Source organism: Triticum aestivum, chromosome 5D (genome assembly GCF_018294505.1).
Source record: "Triticum aestivum cultivar Chinese Spring chromosome 5D, IWGSC CS RefSeq v2.1, whole genome shotgun sequence".
Classification (NCBI taxonomy): domain Eukaryota; kingdom Viridiplantae; phylum Streptophyta; class Magnoliopsida; order Poales; family Poaceae; genus Triticum; species Triticum aestivum.
The window spans coordinates 450,581,701-450,605,888 of NC_057808.1; the positions used below are offsets into that span (position 1 = coordinate 450,581,701).

Sequence of the window (24,188 nt, forward strand, 5' to 3'; positions counted from 1 at the left end):
GGCTCCGCCCCTGTTTAATACCTCTATTTATTATTGGAAATGTTACAACTGAGTGCAGGTAAGAGATAGCTTTGCCTACTTCGCTTGCGATCTTCTGTCTCGCTTCCCATGGTATTGATCTTGGTGATTCTCGATGAAGGTGGTCACTAAGGGTTTCATTGGAAATGAACTCCTAGGCAAGCAAGGGGACTTCTGTCTCTAGACAACATCCAAAAAGTTTGACAATATTCTTATGGCTGATCTGTGAGAGGATGGCAACCTCATTTATGAACTCGTGAATTTCTATCTGACCACAATCTTCGACTTCTTGATGGCCACGACATGTAAATCTGATAACATTCCTTTGTAGACAACACCATGGCCACCATCTCCGAGCTTACGAGTCTGATCAAAATTGTTTGTTGCCTTCTCTAGCTCTTCTAGCGGAATGATCATCTTCTCTGCAATGCCGGATCTACAAGATACCAGCTGCTCCAACAGTTGTCCATGATTTTGGATGAAGAACTTTCGTTTCAACATTTTCTTCTTACGGTGCCTAAGATGCCGTCTTATTATGATTGTGCTGAAACCCAAAAGTAGAAGGCCTGGGCCAGCAGTTAGGGACAGACCAATGATCAAACCTGAAAATAGTACATATTTACTCCTTAGTTACAATGTTTTGAAACATGGATTGGATGCCAAAACTAGAACGAATGAGGTTGTTAGCACTATTGCTCACCTATATTGGCAGATCTGACGCAGCCACCGCGTCTCTTTGGGTCCCCATGGCTTCCTCGTGGAGACGTGGACAACTACAGTTGTGTGATCCGTATGTATTGGTGCAATCGTCAAAGCACACGGTGTCCTCTCCTCATATGTCACACTTGTTCACGTCTAAATCCGTATGTATAGGCAACCAAATTAGCATGCACTTATCATTAAATTCATGTCTCTGCCATAAATCTAGGTTTGTAAATTAATTTATAAACTATATTTTCAGTGTGAGTATTTCCAACTCAGCAATTCCATGCTAGCCACAATCAATCACTAGACCCTTTATTAATCCAGCATGTATTTGGCGTCTAAGAAATTATGTATAATCTTGTCAAGACTTTGAAATAACAACCATTTCTCAGGAATAGTAACTCCCCAAATCTACAAAGGCTGGAAAGCTAACCTTGGCATCCCTCAGTGACGTAAGGAGTACCATCGAACCCGTCTTCGCAGCCGCACAGGTAGCCACTGTAGCCAACAAGGCACATGCTATGTTTGCTCTTGCAGATCCTCCTATCAATGTCCATGGGGCATGCTGGCGCCGCCTCCTGGCAGCGCCGCTTTTTCTTCTATCTCGAGCTGCCTCACACAACTCTTTCTCTCTCTCTCTCTTGTCTGACACAAGAACACACACATTAGCGAAAGACTCAACACACACGCGCATATACCAAGAAGGGCACACAAGCTTTGGCCAGAGGCACTCTTACTTGGCAACCACAAACACTACATTGTTTCCCCGGCCCTCTCGGCCTCCTATCTCATTCATCTGGTCACTTAAATACTAGATACAAGACTAACACACGCATGCTGACCATCGCACCTGGCCACCACGTATCCACAATAATTGCTCCACTAACCAACTAACTACATGCACTAACCCATGATCTTATCTTCTCCTAGAATCTTTCTAGGGTCATAGACTAGTACGTGCATGCAGCTAACTACTACTCCACGCATGCAGCTAACACCCTCCTCGAGTTCACGTGCAACCCATTGGCTTCAGCACTTGCACTGCAGCTTCACACTGTCTCGGCATATCGCCATGCTCACCGCATCGCACGGCTCCGCGGGCATCTCACCTTTCATGCCTCTGCTGAAACTCGGCGGCTTAGTACGTATCACACGCACATGTTGCAGAACTACAACAAGCTACACCATAAGCTAGATGCAGAACGAAACATAAAACTATGCTGATATATCATGACAAGATTAGTCCTAACAATCACCTCCCTAATCTTGTCATGCTAACTCGTCAAATCCTCATGCAGATCACCCGCAACACCTTGCCATGGACGACGCAGTCGCAGTGCCGATCACCGTGCACTATCTTGTCGTGTACGACGCCATCACGGCGCCGTGACCGCCGCGCACAATCATGATGTGGACAATTGGCCATCAGAAAACGTTGGTCACCGTGTTGTCCATCCGCACGCAACGGCCACCTCTTGACTTGAACGACGCCGATCACCATGTCGTCTCCATCTAGCTGCATCGCACCGCAACTAGCCACCGACGACATCGCACCACCGACGGCCTGGACCTCGTGTCGTCGACCTTCACCTCACATAGAGTCCGCCGCGGCGGCGGCGCCACCTCGGATTGACAGGGCTCTGATGCCAATTTTTGGCGCCGCCTCCTTGTAGCGCCGCTTGTTCTTCTACCTCGAGCTGCCTCGCACAACTCTTTCTCTGTTTGTCTCACACAAGAACACACACATCAGGGGACTCAACACACACACACACACACACACCAAGAAAAGCACACAAGCTTTGCCTAGAGGCACTCTTACTCGGCAACCACAAACACTACATTGTCTCCTTGGCCCTCTCGGTCTCCTAACAGGGCACTCACGGGACAGCTCTCACCCGCAGCGAAGTCATGTGGGAGGAGCTCCTGCCCGAGGACAATCGGGACTTCCATGGAAGCAAATGCCGACGGCCGAGGCCGGCCGCCATCTCCCCTTTGCAGGACGTCATGCAAGGAGTCGGTACTGTCGAACAACCCCTCCTCGGCGACAAACACGAGCCCGGGCACCACCTCGTCCCCCGTATGGTCCCGTCCGAACCATGTCAGCTGCACGTCGTAGGAGACGCGTCCTAGGATCCCTCCATCCGCCGTTGTCTTACGGATGTCGGTGGTGAGCGGAGCCTAGCAGCAGAACATGCTGGAGCAGTACTTCCCGTGGCCGGACTCAGGGATCTTGCCGACGAACCAGCCGGCGCCGGGGCAGAAGGAGGAGCAGCCGCCGATGGTAAGGTTGCTGATTCTATCCCGCAGAGTCGCTGCCACGTTGCAGCCCGTGACGACGAGCTCGTTGCAGCCCGCCCGCGCTGAGGCTACGGCCGAGGAAGCCGCCGAGCCCGTGGGTGGCGCTGATCTTCGCGGCGCCGGTGTGGATGACGGTCACTGTGGCGTTGATGATGGAGATGTCGGTGACTCGGAGCGAGCCATCGACACCGAGCAGCAGCCGTGGGGGGCTTGTGCCATGTGATAGATCTTTGGATCGGAGTAGGCTAGTAGATCCGGTGAACCTACCTTGTGCAGCAGTAGATGAACTCGAGCTGGAGGCCATCGTAGTGCTGGGGCGCACGGCGATGGCGGAGAGTGGGCAAGGTGGAGGTGGCGGCGATGTGTAGGCAGTGGCGGCGGCGGAGCTTCCCGTCACTGTCAGCGCTAGACCTAGATCGGGTCGGGGTTTTCGGTGGGGAGACTGGCAACGCAGTGAACCTCGTACTGCGTGCCGCCGGCCCCCACCTCTTTATGTAGCGCTGCGTGACAGGGGCCCGTCAACCATATTGCGGTTGGGCGCCCCCGATCAGGGCGCGGATCAGGGGCCCGGTGGGCCGTTGGGCCCACACGGAAAGAGATCAACCTAACATTCTCCTCCTTGATCTCAACTTTTACTTTTAACCTTATACTTTCTAGTTTATTTGTTTCATCGCATATTGGTACATAGAGCATGTTTCATCGTCACGGCTTAATTGCCGTTAGAATCATATAGCTACAACATACGTTATGTTCAGAAACAAATTCTGTTCCTTTTGGGCCTATCCAGGAATCATAAGGCTTTCCCTTAAACCCACGCCGGCTAAGTGTTCCTTGAACACATTGGGTGGTAAGCCTTTCGTTAGCGGATCTGCAAGCATATCCTTTGTCCTTATATGCTCGAGACTTATAGTTTGATCCTGGATTTTATCTTTCACAACATAATACCTTATCTCTATTGTTTTGGCAGCATTACTCGACTTGTTGTTGTGAGCATAGAATACTGCGGGCTGGTTGTCACAGTACATCTTTAGTGGTTTGTGAATACAATCTATCACTTTCAAGTCGGGTACAAATTTCTTTAGCCATATCGCCTGCCCCGTGGCTTCGAAGCATGCTATGAATTCTGCATACATCGTGGATGATGCAACTATCGACTGTTTGGAGCTTTTCCACGAAATAGCTCCCCCAGCGAGGGTGAATATGTATCCTGACGTGGATTTTCTATCATCTCTGTCCCCGCAAAATCTGCGTCTGAATACCCTTTTATCTCTAGGGAATCACTTCTCCTATATATTAGCATGTAGTCCTTCGTGCCTTGCGCATAACGCAATGCTTTCTTTACCATCTTCCAGTGCTCTAGGCCTGGATTCTCTTGGTATCTACCGAGTACCCCGGTGATAAAAGCTAAGTCAGGGCGAGTGCACACTTGTGCATACTGTAAGCTGCCAACTGCCGAAGCATATGGTACTGCTTTCATTTGATTGATCTCATACTGGTTCTTGGGACATTGAAATTTCCCAAAACTATTGCCCTTGACTATTGGAGCAGGTGTGGCTTTACTCGCATGCATATTATACTTTTTAAGAACCTTTTCTAAATATGCTTGCTGAGATAGTCCTAAGACTCCATTGTTTCTATCTCGGTGAATTTCTATGCCCAAAACATATGATGCTTCACCGAGATCTGTTATGTCAAAATTTGAGGATAAGTATTTCTTTGTTTCTTGTAGTAGACTAACATCACTACTAGCAAGCAGGATATCATCCACATACAAGATTAGGAAAATATATTTCCCACTTTTAAACATTGCATAAATGCAATTATCCTCAATATTTTCTTTAAATCCAAAACTTTTAATCGTTTGATTAAACTTTAGATACCACTGCCGAGAGGCTTGTCTTAATCCATAAATGGATTTCTTCAGGCGGCATCCCATATTTTCCTTTCCTTCCATGATAAAAACCCTTGGGTTGTTTCATGTAGACCTTTTCTTTTAAATCACCATTCAGAAATGCCGTCTTAACATCCATTTGATGTAACTCTAAATCAAAATGGGCAACTAATGCCATTATGATTCTGAAGGAATCCTTACATGAGACTGGAGAAAATGTCTCATTGTAATCTATCCCTTCTCTTTGTGTAAATCCTTTTGCCACGAGTCGTACTTTATACTTTTCTATATTCCCTTTAGAGTCATACTTAATTTTGTAGACCCATTTACAGCCAACTGTTTTGGCTCCTTTTGGGAATTTCCTCTAAGTCCCAAACATCTTTGGAACTCATTGATTTCATCTCGTCTTCCATTGCCTTCATCCACTTCGATGAATGAGGGCTTCTCATGGCTTCTTCATATGAGGTGGGATCTTTTTCCATATGAACCATTTCTGTGTTATAAACTTTAAAGTCAGTAGAAATTGCTGACTTTCTTGGTCTTGTAGACCTTCTAAGGGCCTCAGTTTCTGGCACATTTTGTGCCTCAACTTCTGGCACTTCTTCTAAATTTTGCTGTTGCACCTCCCTTTCATGCTCAACAACGGGTTCAGTCGGCTCCTGACGGACAGGTTCCGGGTCTTCCCCCATAGCTGTCATGGGTGGAGTTGCAACTGGTAGTGAGAAAAATGGCTCCTGAATCATCGGATTAGGTGCATGCACCCTCTTCTCCTCAAGATCAATTTTCCGAGCTACCAAGCTCCCCCTCATCATTTCGTCCTCTAAGAAGACTGCATGTCTTATTTCTACAAACTTTGTATATCTGTCAGGGCAGTAGAAACGAAAACCTTTTGATCTGTCTGGATAGCCAATGAAGTGGCAACTTACTGTTTTGGGATCTAACTTTGCAATGTTTGGATTAAACATTTTGGCCTCAGCAGGGCACCCCCACACCCTGAAGTGTTGTAGGGAGGGCATCCTTCATGTCCATAGCTCGTACGGTGTTTTGGGCACCGACTTGCTTGGTACTCTATTGAGAATGTGAATGTCGGTTTTAAGCGCCTCCATCCATAATCCCAATGGCAAGTTGGAATAACTCATCATGTTGCGCACCATATCCATAAGGGTACGGTTGCGCCTTTCAGCTACTCCATTTTGCTGAGGCTCGCCCAGCATTGAATACTGGGCTACTATGCCAGTCTCCTGCAAGAACTTCGCAAAAGGTCCAGGGACTTGGCCATATGGAGTGTGTCGACCGTAGTACTCTCCCCCACGGTCGGACCTTACTATCTTTATTCTTTTATCGTGCTGATTTTCAACTTCAGCTTTGAATATTTTAAATTTATCCAACGCTTTCGATCTTTCTTTGATTGGATAAATATAACCATAGCGAGAGTAATCATCTGTGAATGTTATGAACAAGTCATATCCATCCACACTTTTCACCGGAAATGGTCCACAAATATCAGTGTGAATGATTTCTAGTGTGCCTGTGCTATGGATTGCACCTTTTCTGATTTGTTTTACGTACTTTCCTTTAATGCAATCTATGCATTGTTCTAAGTCTGAAAATTCTAACGGAGGAAGAATTTCACTTTTGACTAATCTTTCTATTCTCCCCTTCGAAATATGGCCCAAGCAACAGTGCCATAATTTCGATGAGTCAAATGTTCTTTTCCTTTTCTTTTGTTCTTTATTCGACGCAGAAACATGTTCTTTCACATTGCAAATGGAATAAACTTTTTCACGAAGTGATAACAAATAAAGCTCATCATGTAGTAAAGCATCACCCACATAAGCATTATTTAACCAAATGGCACACTTGCCATGTCCAAAATAACACTCATAATTATCTTTGTCCAAGCAAGAAACACTTATTAAGTTTCTATTACATGATGGAACAAATAAAACATCTCTAAGTAGAAGATTGAATCTATCAGCTAACTCCAAGGAGATATCACCGACAACTTCAACTTCTGCTTCGACTCCGTTTGCCACTTCAATGCGTCTTTCGCTTCTTAGCGTAGTCCGCGTCGAATGGAATCCCTGTAAAGAATTTGCAACATGTACAGTTGCTCCTGAGTCAATCCACCAAGTGGATTTTGAAAACTATGCATACAGGGATTCATTGACAAATGAAACTATATTGTTACCTCTTTTTGCCATGATTGACTTTAGCCAAACAGGACAGTCTTTCTTGTAATGCCCGGTCTTCTTACAGTGGAGACAAGTGTCTTTGTCCACTGAGAAAAGCTGTTGCTGACGCTGATGCTGATAGGAAACTTTTCCTTGTGGCTTTGAAGGAGAACTTTTGTTGTTTAGATTGCAATTCTTTCTTTTGTGACCATGCACATAGTTGAGTGTACCACCATGTGAGGCTTTTAGTCTCTCCTCTTCTTGAACACACATTGCTATTGTCTTTTCTACGTCCCATGTTCCAGGTGACATATTATAGTTCACAACAAAAGCTTCAAACTCCTTCGGCAATGAAGCCATGACAAGGTGGACCAGGAGCGCTGGTTTTATTTCCAGATCCGCATCCATGGGTTTGAGCTTTGCTGCCATATTGCTCATCCTGAGGATGTGCTCTCTTATGCCATGACTACCACCTGTGTATTTTTCTGTCACCAGTTGCTCTAACACCTGGGTGGCATATATCTTTGAAGAGCCAGTGAACTGGCTCTTTATCTTTGAGAGCAACTCCCCTGCGGAAGTGCACTCTGCAATGGAGCCCACAATGGCGCTCTCAATGGTGTTCTTTATAAAAGCCATGCATTTTTTATTTGCATTGACCCACTTTTGATTATCTATGAGGTAGGACTGCTCCAAAGGAGCATAGTCCCCTTTCTTTTTGGCCCATGCAGCATCATCATCAGTAGCCTCTCTTACTGGCTCTATGGGTCTGACCAGCTGTGGTTTCTCCACAACCCAGTCAAGATCAGCACAAACAAACGCCAGTTCAACTTTCTTCCTCCACTCAGTGTGGTTGTCACCTCTGAGTGTCGGAACTTCTTTTAGGCAACTCATCAAATGAAAGCCTCCTGAAATTACAATTTAAGTGACATTAATATAACAATCATATGTATTAATCTAACGTTGGTCAAATTAAACATATAATTGTCTATGCAATTAAATCTATATTACCGTTGGGCAAAAATTAGAAATAAATGCACCTTTAAATAAAACATGATCATGTTATTAACAACGTTGGTCATAAAAATAACATAATCATATTCATTTTAATAATCACTTTAACATGCTTTTAAAAAACTTAATACTATGGAAACTTTTATTTTCTTTGTAAAAGAGCATTAATTATTTACGCAGCGGAAAATCATGAATAAAAATTCACGAACTTTTTACTTTTTACAGAAACTTTTCTATGACCGAATAAAAAAACAAGAACTTTTTTAGTTCTACAGAAACTTTTACTTTATAAAATACATAAACTTTTCTTTTTGGAATTTTTTCTATTCTCTAAAAAAACAAAAAATAACTGCAGCAGAGCCCGCGGCCTGGCCTGCGCGGCTGCTGGCCTCGGCCCAGCGCGCGCGGCGGCGCCCGCAGCTGGCGGCCTCCGGCCCAGCTCGCGCCTCCCTCTCTTTCGGCCCAGTGGCCCAGCTTGCCTTAGGGTTTTGATCACGGCCGTCCGTGACGATCCGACGGTCCAGCGCGCAGTTCGCTCGAACAAAACCGAGGGAGCGAGGGGATCGACCGAAACCCTCAGTCAATTCTCTCCTCCCCCGCGCCGCTCGCTCCTCTCCTTCGCCGCTGGCACTGTCCCGTTCGCCGGGCCTTCGAGCCGCGCCTGGCCGCCGGCGACGGCGACGACAGCCACCGTGCCACGCCGCGGCGCTCTTTCCCTTCCCCCTTTCTTTCCTTTCTCTTCTCTGTTGCAGAGAGAGCCCACGATGTGAGCCCCTCCTCTGCTCTCATGGCGCCTCCGTCGATGCCATTCTCTGTGGAGTAGGGGCGAGGCACGGCTGCGCCGGCCGCCCACCACTGCGCCGCGCGAGCGGATTTCCTTTTCCCTTTCTTTTTCTCTTCTTCTCTGCCACCGCGTACAACAACAGAGAGAGAGAGAGAGATCCGCGGGCTTCCGATGCGGCGCCGTGGCCATCCCCCTCGCTGGCTGCGCGTCCCCCTTGCGTTGGGCGCGCCGCCGTCGAGCGGTTTGGCTGCAGTGTACTTTGCCCCTTTCGGGGTGGTTCTTCGTCCGACGCCTCGGCTTGCCGATGCGCGTCCAGATCGAGAGGAACAGGTGCGGCCATGACGGCGGCACAACTTTTCTTTTAGATTTCTTTGCCCTTCTAGGGTTCTTTTGGGGGAGGGAAACTTTTTTCTTTTTCTGTTTTTGTTGCTTTGTACCGAAATCAACTAGCCCGATCTGGCTGATACCATTGATAGATCTTTGGATCGGAGCAGGCTAGTAGATCCGGTGAACCTACCTTGTGCAGCAGTAGATGAACTCGAGCTGGAGGCCATCGTGGTGCTGGGGCGCACGGCGATGGCGGAGAGTGGGCAAGGTGGAGGTGGCGGCGATGTGTAGGCAGTGGCGGCGGCGGAGCTTCCCGTCACTGTCAGCGCTAGACCTAAATCGGGTCGGGGTTTTCGGTGGGGAGACTGGCAACGCGGTGAACCTCGTACTGCGTGCCGCCGGCCCCCACCTCTTTATGTAGCGCTGCGTGACAGGGGCCCGTCAACCATATTGCGGTTGGGCGCCCCCGATCAGGGCGCGGATCAGGGGCCCGGTGGGCCGTTGGGCCCACACGGAAAGAGATCAACCTAACACCGTGGACTCAGGTGAGGTTGAACCCCGGCGAGTGGTACGGCACGCTCACGGCCGCAGCGGGTCTTGCAGCCCGGCAGCCCTCCGCGGAGAGTTATGAATGCACCATGCATACGCGGCTGTTCACTCGCTTGACCCACCAACAAATGCATGCATGCTTCCGCTTTCTGTACGTTTTAGTTTATCTTCCAGTGATGAACCATCGAACTAGACTTTTAGTACTTTTCTGCACTTCCATTTCCATGTTTGGTTGGTGAGACTGAACGCAACTACAATAATCTCTCACGCCCCATGCATGCAAATATTGTACTCCATGTAAAGTAGTCTGGGCACTTGTAAGCTGTAGCTAACTACCTAGCTTTGTGGAATTGTGGTTGCTCAGTCAGGGAGAGAGACGTACCTGCTTCTCGGAAAGAAGGCTTATTACACTTTTTTACATACTGAAACAAGGCTTATTTACACCGTTTGGTTTAGAAAATGCATGTAACACATTGTCCCTTTGACTCCAGGAAATAAATATACAAAAGCGTCGAAAATATATTTTTCACTAAAAACACACTTTTGCCACAAATAAGGACAAAACCGCATCACGCATACATTTAGTCACAAGGAAAAAACCTATCGAGGGTATCTCGCAGAAAACATGAACTCTTCTTCTAGGCTATAACATCTGCTCGGGTCCTCTATGTTTGATCTTCTGCTAGCCGATGGATAACTCAGTGCAACATGTTTCTCCTCATCTGTTTTTGCTGCCAAATCTTCGATAGCATGTTCCCCCGGTGCAACTAGGGCTTCCAATGCCATCTCCACCTGCCTCATAGTTGGCCGCTCCTCTCCTCTTAATTTTATGCACGACACAGCTAGAGCGGCTGCTTCTTCGACTTCCCTACCTCCCTCCTTTACAACCTGCGGATCTACTATTTTCAACAGATTGCCCTCCGCAAACAATGTTGCAAAATGTGCAGCAAGACCATCACCTTCGGATGACACATACAAAGTTGGCTTCTTCCTAGTAAGCAACTCAATAAGGAGGACTCCAAAACTATAAACATCACTCTTATCCGACAGTCGACCTGTATAATAGTACATAGGATCCAAATACCCTCTAGTTCCTTGCACTAAAGTTGTTGTTACCCCTGTTTGATCCATAAGAATATACCTTGAAGCACCAAAGTCTGACACTTTCGCTGTCAAGGCATCATCAAGAAGTATGTTGGAAGGCTTGATATCTCTATGTAATACGGGGGCTGAAATACCAGAATGGAGGTAAGCAAGAGCTTTGCCTATTTCACTTGCGATCCTTAACCTATCTCTCCAAGGCAGTGAGTTCAGTGCTTCTATGTGAAGATGATCGTTGAGGGTTCCATTGGAAATGAACTCATAGGCCAATAAAGGAACTTCTGTCTCAAGGCAACAGCCATGAAGCTTCACAATATTCTTATGAATGACCTGCGAGAGTATGGCAACCTCATTTATGAACTCATCAATTTCTCTCTTCACCACAATCTTTGATTTCTTGATGGCCACAACATGCAAGTCTGACAAAATCCCTTTGTAGACAGTGCCGTGCCCTCCACCGCCAACCTTACGAGCTTGGTCGAAATTGTTGGTGGCCTTCTCTAGCTCCCCTAACGGAATGATCATCCTCTCTGCAATGTCTGTCCTATGAGATACCAATTGCTTCAACAATTGCCCACGATTTTGACTGAACCATTTCCTCCTCAACATATTCACCTTGCGTTGCTCGAAATCACGAATTAATAGGAGTGCTCCAAGCACCAAAATTAGAATGCATGGGCCACTAGCAACCGATAGACCAATGATTAATCCCGAGTTGTGACCTGGCAATTAAACAACATGCCAAAAATAATAAACATCGGTTATTTTGGCCATTGTTTGTATGCGCTACGTAACAAAAATATACAATGAACGGTAACCCTTCAAATAAATAGAATGTATAAAAAATTACAAAAAAAAATAATGTATGACAAACGTGGTGTTCATACCTGTTTCTACGGTGGGCCTTACGCAACCATTGCGTACTTTGGGGTTCCCGTAAGTTCCTCTCGGGCACCTACAACTGAACTTCCCGGGTAGTTCTTGACAATCGCCGAAGCACCCATGTTCTTCTTTCCTATCACATTCTTTGATATCTGTATATATAGATTGAGCCATGATATGTTTTTTATTTTCAACAAAAAAAAGCGTAGAAACCAGATATGTCTTGTTTAAAACCAGGAAGGCAAAATTCAAGTAAAACAAAGTTGCTGATAGCCCTTAATTATCTCTTAGTCAGTTGCTGATAGCCGTTAATTAGAGCAAATATTGTCACTCATTTGCACTTGCACACATGCTAAAGTCTGACATGACAGGTGGTTTAAAATATTTATTTCTAGCTTGAGAGATGGCAAAACCGTTAAAGAAAACAAGGTACCTTGGCATCCACCGGTGAGGTAAGGGTTGCCCTGGTAACCCTCCTTGCATTGGCATGAGTAGCCTCTAAGCGTATAATAAGCCTCGTCTCTGCACTCACTGTTGGTGCTCTTGCAAATGCTCCGGGCAGCATCGCCGGGGCACGCACGTGTGTCGAGGTCAGTCGTTGCCGCACCGTGCGGCACGGCCCACTGGAGAATGACGGGGACCCGCCGCAGCCCTGCTTTCGGCCGTGGGGAATGCTCTGGGTTGTTGAGATAGCTGGCAATATCTTGGCTCAGCCAGCCCGTCTCGGCGATGATCACGTTCAACGGCAAGTCACCGCCGGCTGCTGCGTCCACCTTCGGCCGTGGGCCGCCATCGTCGAGGTCAAGACGCCTGATGCGCACGTCATAGGTGGCGTCGTCGATGGGGATGGTCGACTGGCAGCAACCGATGTTGGAGCAGATCGTGCCGTTGGGAGCAAACGTGCCGGTGACCAGCTCGCCGTCGTTGGTGGCAGAGCAGAAGGAGGCGCAGCCGCTGACGATGCTGCCATCTCGGACCAGCGTCGCCTGGACGTTGCACCCCGTGAGGATGAACTCGTTGAAGTCCGGCAGCAGCACGTACGGCGGCGGTTGCACGCCGACGCGATCACCCCCGAGGCTCCACCGGCCACGCCCGGTGCTGGTGCTCACGTTCAGCCCGTGGCTGCTGCGGACGCGCATCGTGTTGTTCTCCAGGAAGATGTCTGCGACCTCGAATTCGCCGCTGTCGCCGAGGAGCAGCCGCGGGGGCGTGCTCCTGTGGTCGCAGATAAGCTTGAACCCCGGCTGCCTGTAGCAGTGGCGCGGCCCCATGCCGAAGGGGTACGGCACCTTGACGTTGCCGCAGGTGGTGTTGCAGTCCGGCGCCACTGCAGCCGGCACGCGCGCCGCGGCCGCCATGGACACCGAGAGCAGCAGCACTGCTATGATTACCATGGACACCGACTTTCTTGGCATTATATTTGGTGGTCCTTGCTTGAGCTTCACAGCTATGTTATACTGTTGACTACTGTAGTTGTGTGATCTCTAAGATACTTATATACGCACACTGTTGAGCAATCCACCGAAGGCATCAATTGGGCAGGCAATCCGCGTCCATCAATTTTTTATAAGGATCCGCGTTGAGAAGTTGCACACACCTAACACGCGCTCAATTATTAGCCAAATGATGGGTTTTCTCGTTTCGCTCACTTTGCCATGCAGTGCTCACACTGGAAGTAAGACTTGTTGATGTAAGAGAGTGCTTTATCTATGAATATTCCGCGCATCGATCCGCCGTCCGTGATTTGTTTGAGATTCACTCTACCTTTTTGGGTGCTGTCCAATTTATCTCGTCTCAAAATATTTTTTGTTCGTTTTTGTTTTGTTTCAAAGTCTGTCATAATGTTTCACTGTGCACCCATAAAAAAGAACATTCTTGCTGAGACTACCCACAAAAAAGAACATTCTTGCCAAGTCTCAAATGTTATATCCATAAGATCTTACATTGAGATCCGTGCAAAAAAATAATCCAGCTTTTTCTTTCACTCTCTATCATGTTATGTCACTTGACTGAGACTACTTCCATCTCAAGAAATTCGGTTTTTTTTCGCACGGGTTCGTGATGTCTTTCTATGGAATCGCAGGCCTATTCATTAGCTCCTACTTGTGGTGTATTATTTTGTGGAATGTAGGCACGTGTGTGGCCCAGCCCATAAGGGCCATGCGGACTTGACGTCATCCCCACCTTCCTCCATTATCTCACTCACAGTCCCTTGTGGTTTCTTTGGAAACGGTTTTTTCTAGTTGATTTGTCCTTATATATATTAGCCGTCTATATGCTAGCTTGCGCTAAGAAAAAAACAGTTCCACAGATATCTCCAGTGCTTTCCTATTCGAAACACATGGACGCTAAGCAAAGAGAACGATAGGCGTAAAGGCACGATTAGTTCCACGAATCTCACTGCACTGACCATAGTAAACTCCTTCTCGTTGTACCGAGATGGAGGTAAGATTTGAACGACCAGGTACAACATCACATTTGACACCCTTCAACACAACATAGATCATCAAAAAGATCTCGGACGACTCACCAAAGCACGAAAGCCAGTTAGAAAATGGATTCCTATTTGAAGAGTGCCTAACCGCATGGATAAGCTCACATTAACCCGACAGCTACTGCAGCCCCTGCTTCTTTGGGCGGAACCCTCTCGAGCACAGGTTGAGGTTCGTCCTCAATGGGAAAATGGAGCACCTAACAACGCATCTTCACAGACCAAGAACTACGAGATCACCCCTTTCATTCTGGGGTGACGGAGGGATCGTGTTATCACAACCATTCTTCCCAGCCCTGATACCGATCAGGAAAGGGGTAATTTCTAACAAAGTTTTTCTCTTGTTGATGTTTTTCTTCCATAAAATAAAATGTCTGATCTATAGAAATAAAAGATAAAGAAAAAAGGGAATTTTTTTTTCTAATCCATATCTCTCTCATTCCTTTCTTACAAACAAAAGAGTTGCCACTATGAGTTTGGAACCCTGAACAGACCGTCGGTGTTAAGCCGGAGGAAGGAGAGGATGAGGCCAAGACATCATGCACTTTATGCCCTGGGCGACACACGTGCTACAATGGGCGGGACAAAGGATCGCGATCTCGCGAGGGTGAGCTAACTCCAAAAACGTGTCCTCAGTTCGGATTGCAGGCTGCAACTCGCCTGCCACCTTCTTACTTCCCGTCCTTATTTAGGAAAGTCGAAAGTTTTTTCCTTTTATATTAGGAATTTTGGGAACAGAACATTTCAACAAAGGAAGTCTTTCACCAGTCAAACAAGACGTAAGACTTAATCTAAAAGAAATTACTAGATTGAACCGTTTCCAGTTGTTGCTCCCCTCCGAATGGCAGGTTCTTACGCGTTACTCACCCGTTCGCCACTGGAAACACCACTTCCCGTTCGATTTGCATGTGTTAAGCATGCCGCCAGCGTTCATCCTGAGCCAGGATCGAACTCTCCATGAGATTCATAGTTGCATTATTTATATCTTCCTTATTCGTAGACAAAGCAGATTCGGAATTGTCTTTCTCATAAATGCGCTACTCGGTAAACCGATGCAGTATGAATATGGATGAACAGGGGTCCGTATGACCCCTGTCATTTCTGGTAAAAAGAAAACAGAGAAGGAAGGCGAAGGGGCAGCCGTAAAGTTTCATTTACGCCTAATTAACACCGAGTAGACCCTTTTATTGTGAGAATTCTTAATTCAAGAGTTATAGGGAGGGACTTATGTCACCGCAAACAGATACTAACCATAGAATATGACCCTAGTCGAAATGCATACATTTGTCTCATACACTATGGGGATGGTGAGAATGAGATATATTTTAGGCATGGCATCAGAGTTTTGATATTCCATGCTTTTGGGAAAGCAGCGCGGTTGGCATGGTGTGTGCTGGATGCACTACGAATTTACTAACATCCGCATCGTCCCTTTAAAAAAGCACCGTGTTTGGTACTGGTAATAGTATATTTTAGTTGGCAGTGGCACAGTTAAAAGCGGGCATCAAGCTACGTACTGCTGTAGGATTGTTTAGATAGTTTCTTATTTCTCTACCTATTTCTTTTGTATGGGTGGCTATCGTATCGATGATTGGTCGTCTGTAATGTGATATGTTAAACCTTTGGATTGTTGGTTGTATGCTTGGTTTCTATTAACAGAAATCAGGGGGAAACCCTCTCTTCTAAAAAAAAGTTTAGATCAGAACATGCTACTTGCATGGCCTATATAATTGAATTCGGAGACTGGCCGCGGCTGGCTCCACTGGTAGTAGAAGCAGTGTTTCCACTCACCACCCATGGAGCTAATTAAGCATGCATGCAGGAAACTTGCATGATGTTTCCACTCACCACCCATGGAGTAGATAAAAGAGTGCCTTGACTTTTAAAGCCGAATACTTTTGGTTTTCGGGACTTATTCCCTGTTGGTAGCTTCATGAACATTCATCTCAACACTTATGATTCATATGATTATATGCAATGGGGACATAGGGTTATATTGGTGATAGAAGCTAAACCTTTCTCCTTGATCATAATGGTGTAAAGGGAGACCTTTTGTTCTTTGCTACATCTCTAATGAAACCCTTAATCACCATCCTCGGCACACCAGCATAATATTAGATGTGTGGTAGTGGCCTCAAGGGCATGCGAGAGAAATGCTTATATTTTTCTGGTGGCAGCAAAATTCCCGAGGGTGCATTCTATTGGTGTTCCATAAAAACGCAAAGTAAAAAGATAGAGGTGGTCACAGGTCGAGTTGAAACCCCTTTTAAAGCATCATGTAGAATTTTCGAAAGATTGAGTTTACATGTTTATGTTTACAATAGTCCTACACCTACAAAGTTGTTATGTAACCTTCCATCATGGTGGGCCCCTCCTTCCCCCTTATCTCCAATCAAAACATGCCAACTGGTCTAGCCCTGTAAAATGTCCGTGGATGTAGCATTGCTCTTATGTTTAATCAACGGTAATGTTTAAAATCTGATGTCTGATTTTAAACATGGCAAATCAAACTTCCTTTAGCAAGCATGACATATCCTTGCAAAAATATAAAAAAAAATTGCCATCCTGTCCACACTATAATTGTCATGAAAAACATTAGATTTGTCATGGTCAAAAATTCGATGTTCCATTTGTAGTGAAATCCTTATTCAAAATATTTTGAGAATAATTAATGACCGGCATGGATGTAAACTTGTCAATGAAGAAACCAAGAAACATCATGCAAGTTTCCTGCATGCATGCTTAATTAGCTCATGAGATGCATGAGAGTACAGATAGACATTCCATGCTTTTGGGAAAGCAGCGTGTTAGGTAAGTGGTGTGTACTAATTGACGCATGTGTTCACTAAAGTCCGCGTCGATCTAGCTGAAATGATTAATTAATCAGCTGACAGTGGTATGCAGTAGGTGAGTTATGATTGAGCAAACCATATGAGCGATGGTTGTAGCTAAACGATGGTGGCGAAGTGTATCTAGCTACTACGAGAACCACAAAGGCTCGACCATCAATGGCGCACATGACCATTTCATTCTCGGAGATCATCATCATAGCGCTCACGGCCGCGGCGCTCGCCACCGATGGAGAAGCTGCTTCACCTCCAGCTCCGGCGCCGATGGGGATGCCGGGCTGCCACACCATCTGCGGCAACATAAGCGTGCCGTACCCGTTCGGCATGGGACCGCCTAGGTGCTACTGGCCGGGGTTCAACCTCACCTGCGACAATAGTACGACCCCGCCGCGGCTGCTGCTCGGCGGCGGCGGAGGCATCCTACATGTGGAGGATTTCAGCCTCATCGAGTCGGCGGTGCTAGTTAAACACACCCCCGGCGACGTAAAGATCGATTCTCGAGGATTCTCGGGGATTTGTTTATATCTCTATCGGCCGCCGCCTCCCCCAACGCTCATCAGTAGAAGAGGCGGAAGCCTCTGCGGTTTCGATGGCACTGTCAGGACTGTCGAACTTCTACTCCGAGCACCTCATTCTTGAGATGGATTGCGCTGCCATTGCTCGTGAACTGACACGGGACGGAACGAGCAGGTCTGCATGCTTTGCAATGATATCAGACATCGGGAGGAAATCGGCTGGTTTTTCCTCCATCGAGATCAAGGTTGTCTCTCGCCAAAGAAACAAACTCGGTCATGAAATTGTTCCCGCGACCAGAGACTGGGGAGACCACCTACTGATTGCTGACGTCCACCCGAATGCCAGACAAGTTATGCTGGACGAGTGTAATCCAACCATGGTGTAATCTATTCCATGGTCCTCAAAAAAAAAAAAGATATGCAACGTGACTTAGGGTTATTGTGGTGGTGGAAGCTAATTGATCTTTCCTACGTCTCTAGGGAATCCCTCGATCACCATCCTACACCAACACAATATTAGGGGTATGGTATTCGTGCCAAGGGCATGTGAGGGAAAAGCTTATGCTCTTCTGGTGGCAGCGAAAGAAATTTGCGAAGTTGGTTTCCATAGGAGCTCCATAAAAGCGCGAAATAAATAGAGAGAAGTGGCCGCGGGGTTGGGGCAAAACACTTTTGAAAGCTTCTTGTAGAAGTTTTGAAAGTTTGAGTTCACATGTTTATGTTTAATCAAAAGCTTTTGAGAATAATTAATGACCGGCCATGCATCTAAACTTGTGAACGAAGAAACGCAGAAGCATCATGCATGTTTCCTGCATGCATGCGTTGCTCATGAGATGGATGAGAGTACAGATAGATATTTCATGCTTTTGGGAAAGGAGCGTGTTAGGTATGCGGTGTGTACTAATTGACGCATGTGTTCACTAAAGTCCGCGTCGATCTCGTTGAAATGACTAATTAATCAGGTGACCGTGGTATGCATTAGGTGAGTTATGATTGAGCAAACCATATAAGCATGGTTGTGGCTAAACGATGGTGGCGAACTGTATCTAGCTACTACGAGAACGACAAAGGCTCGACCATCAATGGCGTACATGACCATTTCATTCTCGGAGATCATCATCATAGCGCTCACGGCCGCAGCGCTTGCCACCGGTGGAGAAGCTGCTTCACCTCCAGCTCCGGCGCCGATGGGGATGCCGGGCTGCCACACCATCTGCGGCAACATAAGCGTGCCGTACCCGTTCGGCATGGGACCGCCCAGGTGCTACTGGCCGGGGTTCAACCTCACCTGCGACAATAGTACGACCCCGCCGCGGCTGCTGCTCGGCGGTGGCGGAGGCATCCTACATGTGGAGGATTTCAGCCTCATCGAGTCGGCGGTGCTAGTCAAACTTACCCCCGGCGACGTAAAGATCGATGGCGACGGCAACGGCTCAATATTCTCGGGAGGGCCTGACCATGGGACCTACAACATCATGCTGACAGACACCTGGGTATACGGCGCGAACGAGCTCATCCTGCTGGGATGCAACGTGAGAGCGATGCTGAAACACGGCAACGCCACCGTGAGCGCCTGCTCCACCCTGTGCGGCGACGACCAACCCCATCAGCCCATGTGGACCGTACCGTCGAGGCTCGAGAGTAGCATGGTTTGCACCGGACTCGGCTGCTGCCAGGCCTCCATCGTCGCCGCCGCAGCGGCTGTCAGCGAGGTCCGGGTGCAGCTCGAGTGGTTCGGCCGGAATCACAGTGCCGAGGAGGAACGGATGCCCACACGCGTGTTCGTCGCCAAGGAGGGGTGGTTCGAGAAGAAACGGGTTTCCGGGCCGCTCCTACTTCAGAAGTCGTCGACCATGGCCGGAGTTCCCGTGTGGCTGAGCTGGGAGGTCGACGCCAACATTTCTTCTTCCCATAGCCATGGCCACGTCGTGTGCGATCAGGGTACACGAGGAGGATATACATGCCGCTGCGACAATAACTACGAAGGCAACCCCTATATACGCGACGGATGCCAAGGTTAGTTTGTTCTTTTCCTATGACTGCTATAGCATACCCATATTTCGTTATAAATTAAACTTTGTGAAGTTTCATCTAGTTTAAAACTATATAAAGACTATTGCATTAACGTCCACGATATCAAACCAATATTATTCGATATATACTCCCTTTGTTTTTTATTTACTCCACATATTAGACTTGACTGAAGTCAAACTTTCTAAAGTTTGACCAAATTTATAGAAAAGAATATAAATATTTACCATATAACAAATCTATATGATGTTAAAGTACATTCAACAATGAATTTAATGGTATTGATTTCTTATTGATATGTTAATATTATGGGAGTACCTAGAACTCATCTAGATGAGATATAATTTCGTTTCATTCACTTTGAAAACAAGAACAGATACAACCCACGTCAGCACACACGCATCTTATAGCATCATATCCAATGGCTATAAAAGATGAATGAGACCAAATTATATCTCATCTAGATGAGTTGTAGCAAAACTGATAAACTTTATCAAAGTTTACAAAGATTGACTTTGACCATAGCTAATATGCGGAGTAAATAGAAACTGAGGGAGTACATCATATGAACATGATCTACTTGAAAGCTTATAGTGAACAATGTTTATTTGATGTAGATGTCGACGAGTGTGAGTTTCATCCGTGCCTTGATGACGGTGTATGTACCAATACAGACGGAGGGTTTGACTGTGGGTGCCCACCAGGAACCCATGGTAACAATTCCATACCCGGTGGCTGCGTTCCTTTTGTTTCCATCACACGTAAGCTAAGCTACTATCAATTTTGATTATTTTGCACTTGCAAGTACTACTAGAATAAGAGTTTTGAATTTCTATCAACGAGTAAAAATACACTGTATCATTAATTAATTAATTACTTCATTTGTTTTCCAGGTGTAAGGCGTAATATTAAGATGTGGCTTTGACCAACAAATTATTCATTAAACATGGTGTTTATATGACATGATATTGGCATCATTCGTCATTTTCAAAACTACTTCCTAGTAATTATGATATTATATCATATATTAACATGTTAATAGAGTAATGCTTTATCAACGCCTTGTCTTCACAAAGCATAATATTTCATACGTTTGAGGATGGACAGGGTATTATTAGTTACTAATACACTATAGTACGATTTTTTTTCAAGCAGAAGCGGAAGGTGGTACATGCCAAAGGAAATGCGGAGATGTCAATGTACTGTACCCGTTTGGCATCGGGCCGTCCCACTGCTATCGGCCAGGCTTCAACCTCACCTGCGACTACCCAAGCGGCAAGCCCCCGCGGCTATTACTTGATAGCTTTGGGATCTTCCAAGTTGAAGAGATCTCCCTCCCAAACACCACACTGCGTGTTACTAGCTCATACGCCGTCATCGAAGCTAACTCCAAAAATAACTTTGGTTATGATTTCAATGAACATTTCACAAGCCGAGGGGACGTGCTCTACTCATTGTCTACCTGTAATGAGCTCATCTTCTCAGGGTGTAACGTTCAGGCGACGCTACATGGGATTGACAATGATGCGTCCATCATCAGCGGCTACACCAGCTTCTGCTCCGAGAGCGATGTCAGCGCCGGAAGGGTGCCGATTGTGAGAAACAAGAATTGCTACGGCATCGGTTGTTGCCAGGCACGCATTTCTGAGTCCTTGGATGGCATGCCTAGCATGTTGAGCCTCAAGTTTGCCGACATGAACAATTTCCCGGATAACATGGCGCGACCCCCGTATGCCCTGATAGCGGAGGAGGGGTGGTTCGACAATCGTCTCGTCTCCGACCAACAGACGCGTGCGCTTCAAAATAAATTGAGATTTGCACCAAAGGTTCCTATTGTTGTAGAATGGAAGGTGCTACCATCTGAATCAGTAGGCTTACATGACTTGCGTGAGCATGTGAAGTCGTCGGCGGGTCTAAACTGCACTATGGACGTAGCTGCTAACATCTGCAAGAGCAAGTATAGCAGGTGCATACCAGCTGGGACGAACACAGGCTATTATTGCCATTGTTGGGAGGGCTACCAAGGCAACCCCTATGAACCTCATGGATGCAAAGGTTAGTATGAAAAGCATATGTACAATAGAGGCATCAATATTGATTTTTTTGTTCTGGTGCTTTATGTAATTACATGAGATTTGACACACACACTCCCTCTTCCTTTTTTACAGGCGACCACATCTCATCTAAAGGTCAGCAACTTCGTATGGAGATTATGAATTTTAATTTTACAGAATGATAAGTATCTTTGTATTCACTCTCATTCTCTAGAAGTTATTGTTTTTTATATAGAAAGTTGCAAACTTAGTCATACTACAAGAGAATGTATTTTGTTTCTTAGAAAGTCTAGATAGAGGGTGACATTACACAATCAAAACAATATGCTGGTTTCACCTACAAGTGGGTATTTAAAGGAATCTACTCCCTCCTTTCCGGTTTATAGGGCTTATCTCAAAATCTTAGTTTTTTCATTTTATAAGGCTCAATTTGATTGTTCCCTATCACAAGTTCAGATTCCAAGGTGCATTAAATCATTGCATGCAAGTATTAAGAGAAAATTGACCAATGCATGTACGTTATGCATGCATGCATTGCAATTAATACATTGATAAACATAATTTTTTTTGGAAAACAAGAGCATTAATTGGGTGCTTTTGCAAATTACAAAAAATATTCCACCACTCACCATCTACCTTGGTTGGTGAGATTTTTGAATTGAGCCCTATAAACCGGAAAGGAGGGAGTATGTATTGTTCAGGTATAACTGCTGCCATTATAGGAGTTTCATGCGGGATAGGTCTAGTTTTTTTGATTCTCACATCATACATTGTTTCAAACAAAGTGAAACATCGGAAGGCACAAATGTTAAAACACAAGTTTTTCGAGCAGAATCATGGTCAATTGTTGCAATAACTGGTAGCTCAAAATGTCGGTATTGCAGAAAGTATGATCATAACATTGGAAGAGCTAGAGAAGGCAACACGCAATTTTGACAGTGATCTTGTGGTTGGTGGTGGAGGGCATGGTACCGTTTACAAAGGAATTTTATCAAACCAACGTATTGTAGCCATCAAGAAACCAAAGAAGGTGGTTCAGAAGGAGATTGATGAGTTTATAAATGAGGTTGCTATCTTATCACAAATCAATCATAGGAATGTTGTAAACTCTTTGGTTGCTGCCTTGAAACTGAAGTCCCAATGTTGATCTATGATTTCATATCCAACGGAACACTTTATGAGCATCTTCATGTCGAAGGACCAAGATCATTATCGTGGGGTGACAGACTTCGTATAGCCATTGAAACATCAAAATCTTTGGCATATCTTCACTCAGCCGCTGCAATACCTATCATCCATAGAGATGTCAAGTCTGCTAACATACTTTTGGATGATACTCTAACAGCAAAGCTAGCAGACTTTGGAGCATCAAGGTACATTCCCATGGAGAAATCTGGTTTAGAGACAAGGGCTCAATGTACAAGAGGATACTGGGACCCGATGTACTTTTACACTGGGCACCTCACGGAGAAAAGTGATGTTTACAGTTTTGGGGTTGTCCTTGTGGAACTGCTAACCAGGCACAAACATCTTCATATTTGTCCTCAAATGACAAGAGTCTTGTTGTACATTTTGTTACTTTGTTTGCGGAAGGGAATTTGCCCCATATATTAGACCCACAAGTCATCGAGGAAGGAGGCAAAGAAGTCGAAGAAGTGGCTGCTATTGCCATAGCATGTGTAAAATTAAGTGGAGAGGATCGTCCAACCATGAGGCAAGTGGAGTTGACACTAGAAGGCGTCCGTACATCTGAGGGGCATGTTTTACATAAGGCGGTGGTTGAGGAAGTTCACAATAATGATATTGAAGTAGGTGTCCAATCTAATAAATCAGTTAGAAAAGATAATGAGGGGTCAACAAGCCGGTATAGTATGGAAGAAGAGTTCATACTATCTGCAAGTTGTCCTCGGTAGTTGTAGTGAAACTGTGCTCAAGCAAAAGATTTCATGTGCACGCTGTACAGCTTTGTTTGGGTGTATATCCACTATTAGTCTTAGTGAATTTGTGCTCAAATCAAAGACTCATGTGGACAGTTGGCAGCTTTAGTTTCTTGTATATCCACTGCTGATAGTGTCGTCCTCTAGACTAGTGAGCCAGGGGTGGAAGGGTGTATAAAAAAACAAAATGAGTTGGACTGTTATGGGTTCCTAATGGGAAAATAGTTAGCCCTCGTACTACATGCGCAAGTGATCCCGTGTTCGCTCAGTGAGACAACAATCACGACATGATCTCTGTACATACGCTTTCTTGCTTAATTTAGAAAATAAATCAAATGCAATCTTTCTTTTACGGCGTGACCTACTCCAGCTCAGTTAGGAATCATTGGAACACACGTTTTTCATGTAAAAGCTCGGTCAGTCATGTCTAGTTATATTATTTACATAACGTATTCTTCTTGTAGTTCTAGGTAGTCTACGGCTCACATATAATATTTATTTTTGCTGGTGTTCATTGTACTGTCATGGTTGAACATAAATAGAACGGAAATTTTTCTGGAAAAAAATATCA

The 24,188-nt window shown here is 45.7% G+C and overlaps 1 protein-coding gene and 2 pseudogenes across 1 annotated transcript; 1 reads left to right on the forward strand and 2 right to left on the reverse strand.

Moving 5' to 3' along the window:
* Nucleotides 1-2,708, reverse strand: part of LOC123120893 (wall-associated receptor kinase-like 10) — a 6,639-nt pseudogene extending 3,931 nt beyond the window's left edge.
* Nucleotides 2,709-10,201: 7,493 nt separating this feature from the next.
* On the reverse strand, nucleotides 10,202-13,190 carry LOC123125466 (wall-associated receptor kinase 3). The gene is made up of 3 exons (XM_044545952.1): nucleotides 12,174-13,190; nucleotides 11,746-11,892; nucleotides 10,202-11,580 (listed from the first exon to the last, which is right to left on the reverse strand). Exons 1-3 carry the CDS (start codon nucleotides 13,153-13,155, stop codon nucleotides 10,358-10,360), a joined length of 2,352 nt encoding a protein of 783 aa, XP_044401887.1. The 5' UTR covers nucleotides 13,156-13,190; the 3' UTR covers nucleotides 10,202-10,357.
* Nucleotides 13,191-18,657: 5,467 nt separating this feature from the next.
* LOC123125467 (wall-associated receptor kinase 3-like) lies at nucleotides 18,658-23,809 on the forward strand (annotated as a pseudogene).
* Nucleotides 23,810-24,188: the final 379 nt, after the last annotated feature.

Coding starts and splice junctions, on each gene's coding strand:
- LOC123125466 (XM_044545952.1), bottom strand. CDS start 13,155: ATGCCAAGAAAGTCGGTGTCCATGGTAATCATAGCAGTGCTGCTGCTC. Junction 11,893..12,173: donor CCTCACCGGTGGATGCCAAG/GTACCTTGTTTT, acceptor CTATATATACAG/ATATCAAAGAATGTGATAGG. Junction 11,581..11,745: donor AAGGCCCACCGTAGAAACAG/GTATGAACACCA, acceptor TTTAATTGCCAG/GTCACAACTCGGGATTAATC.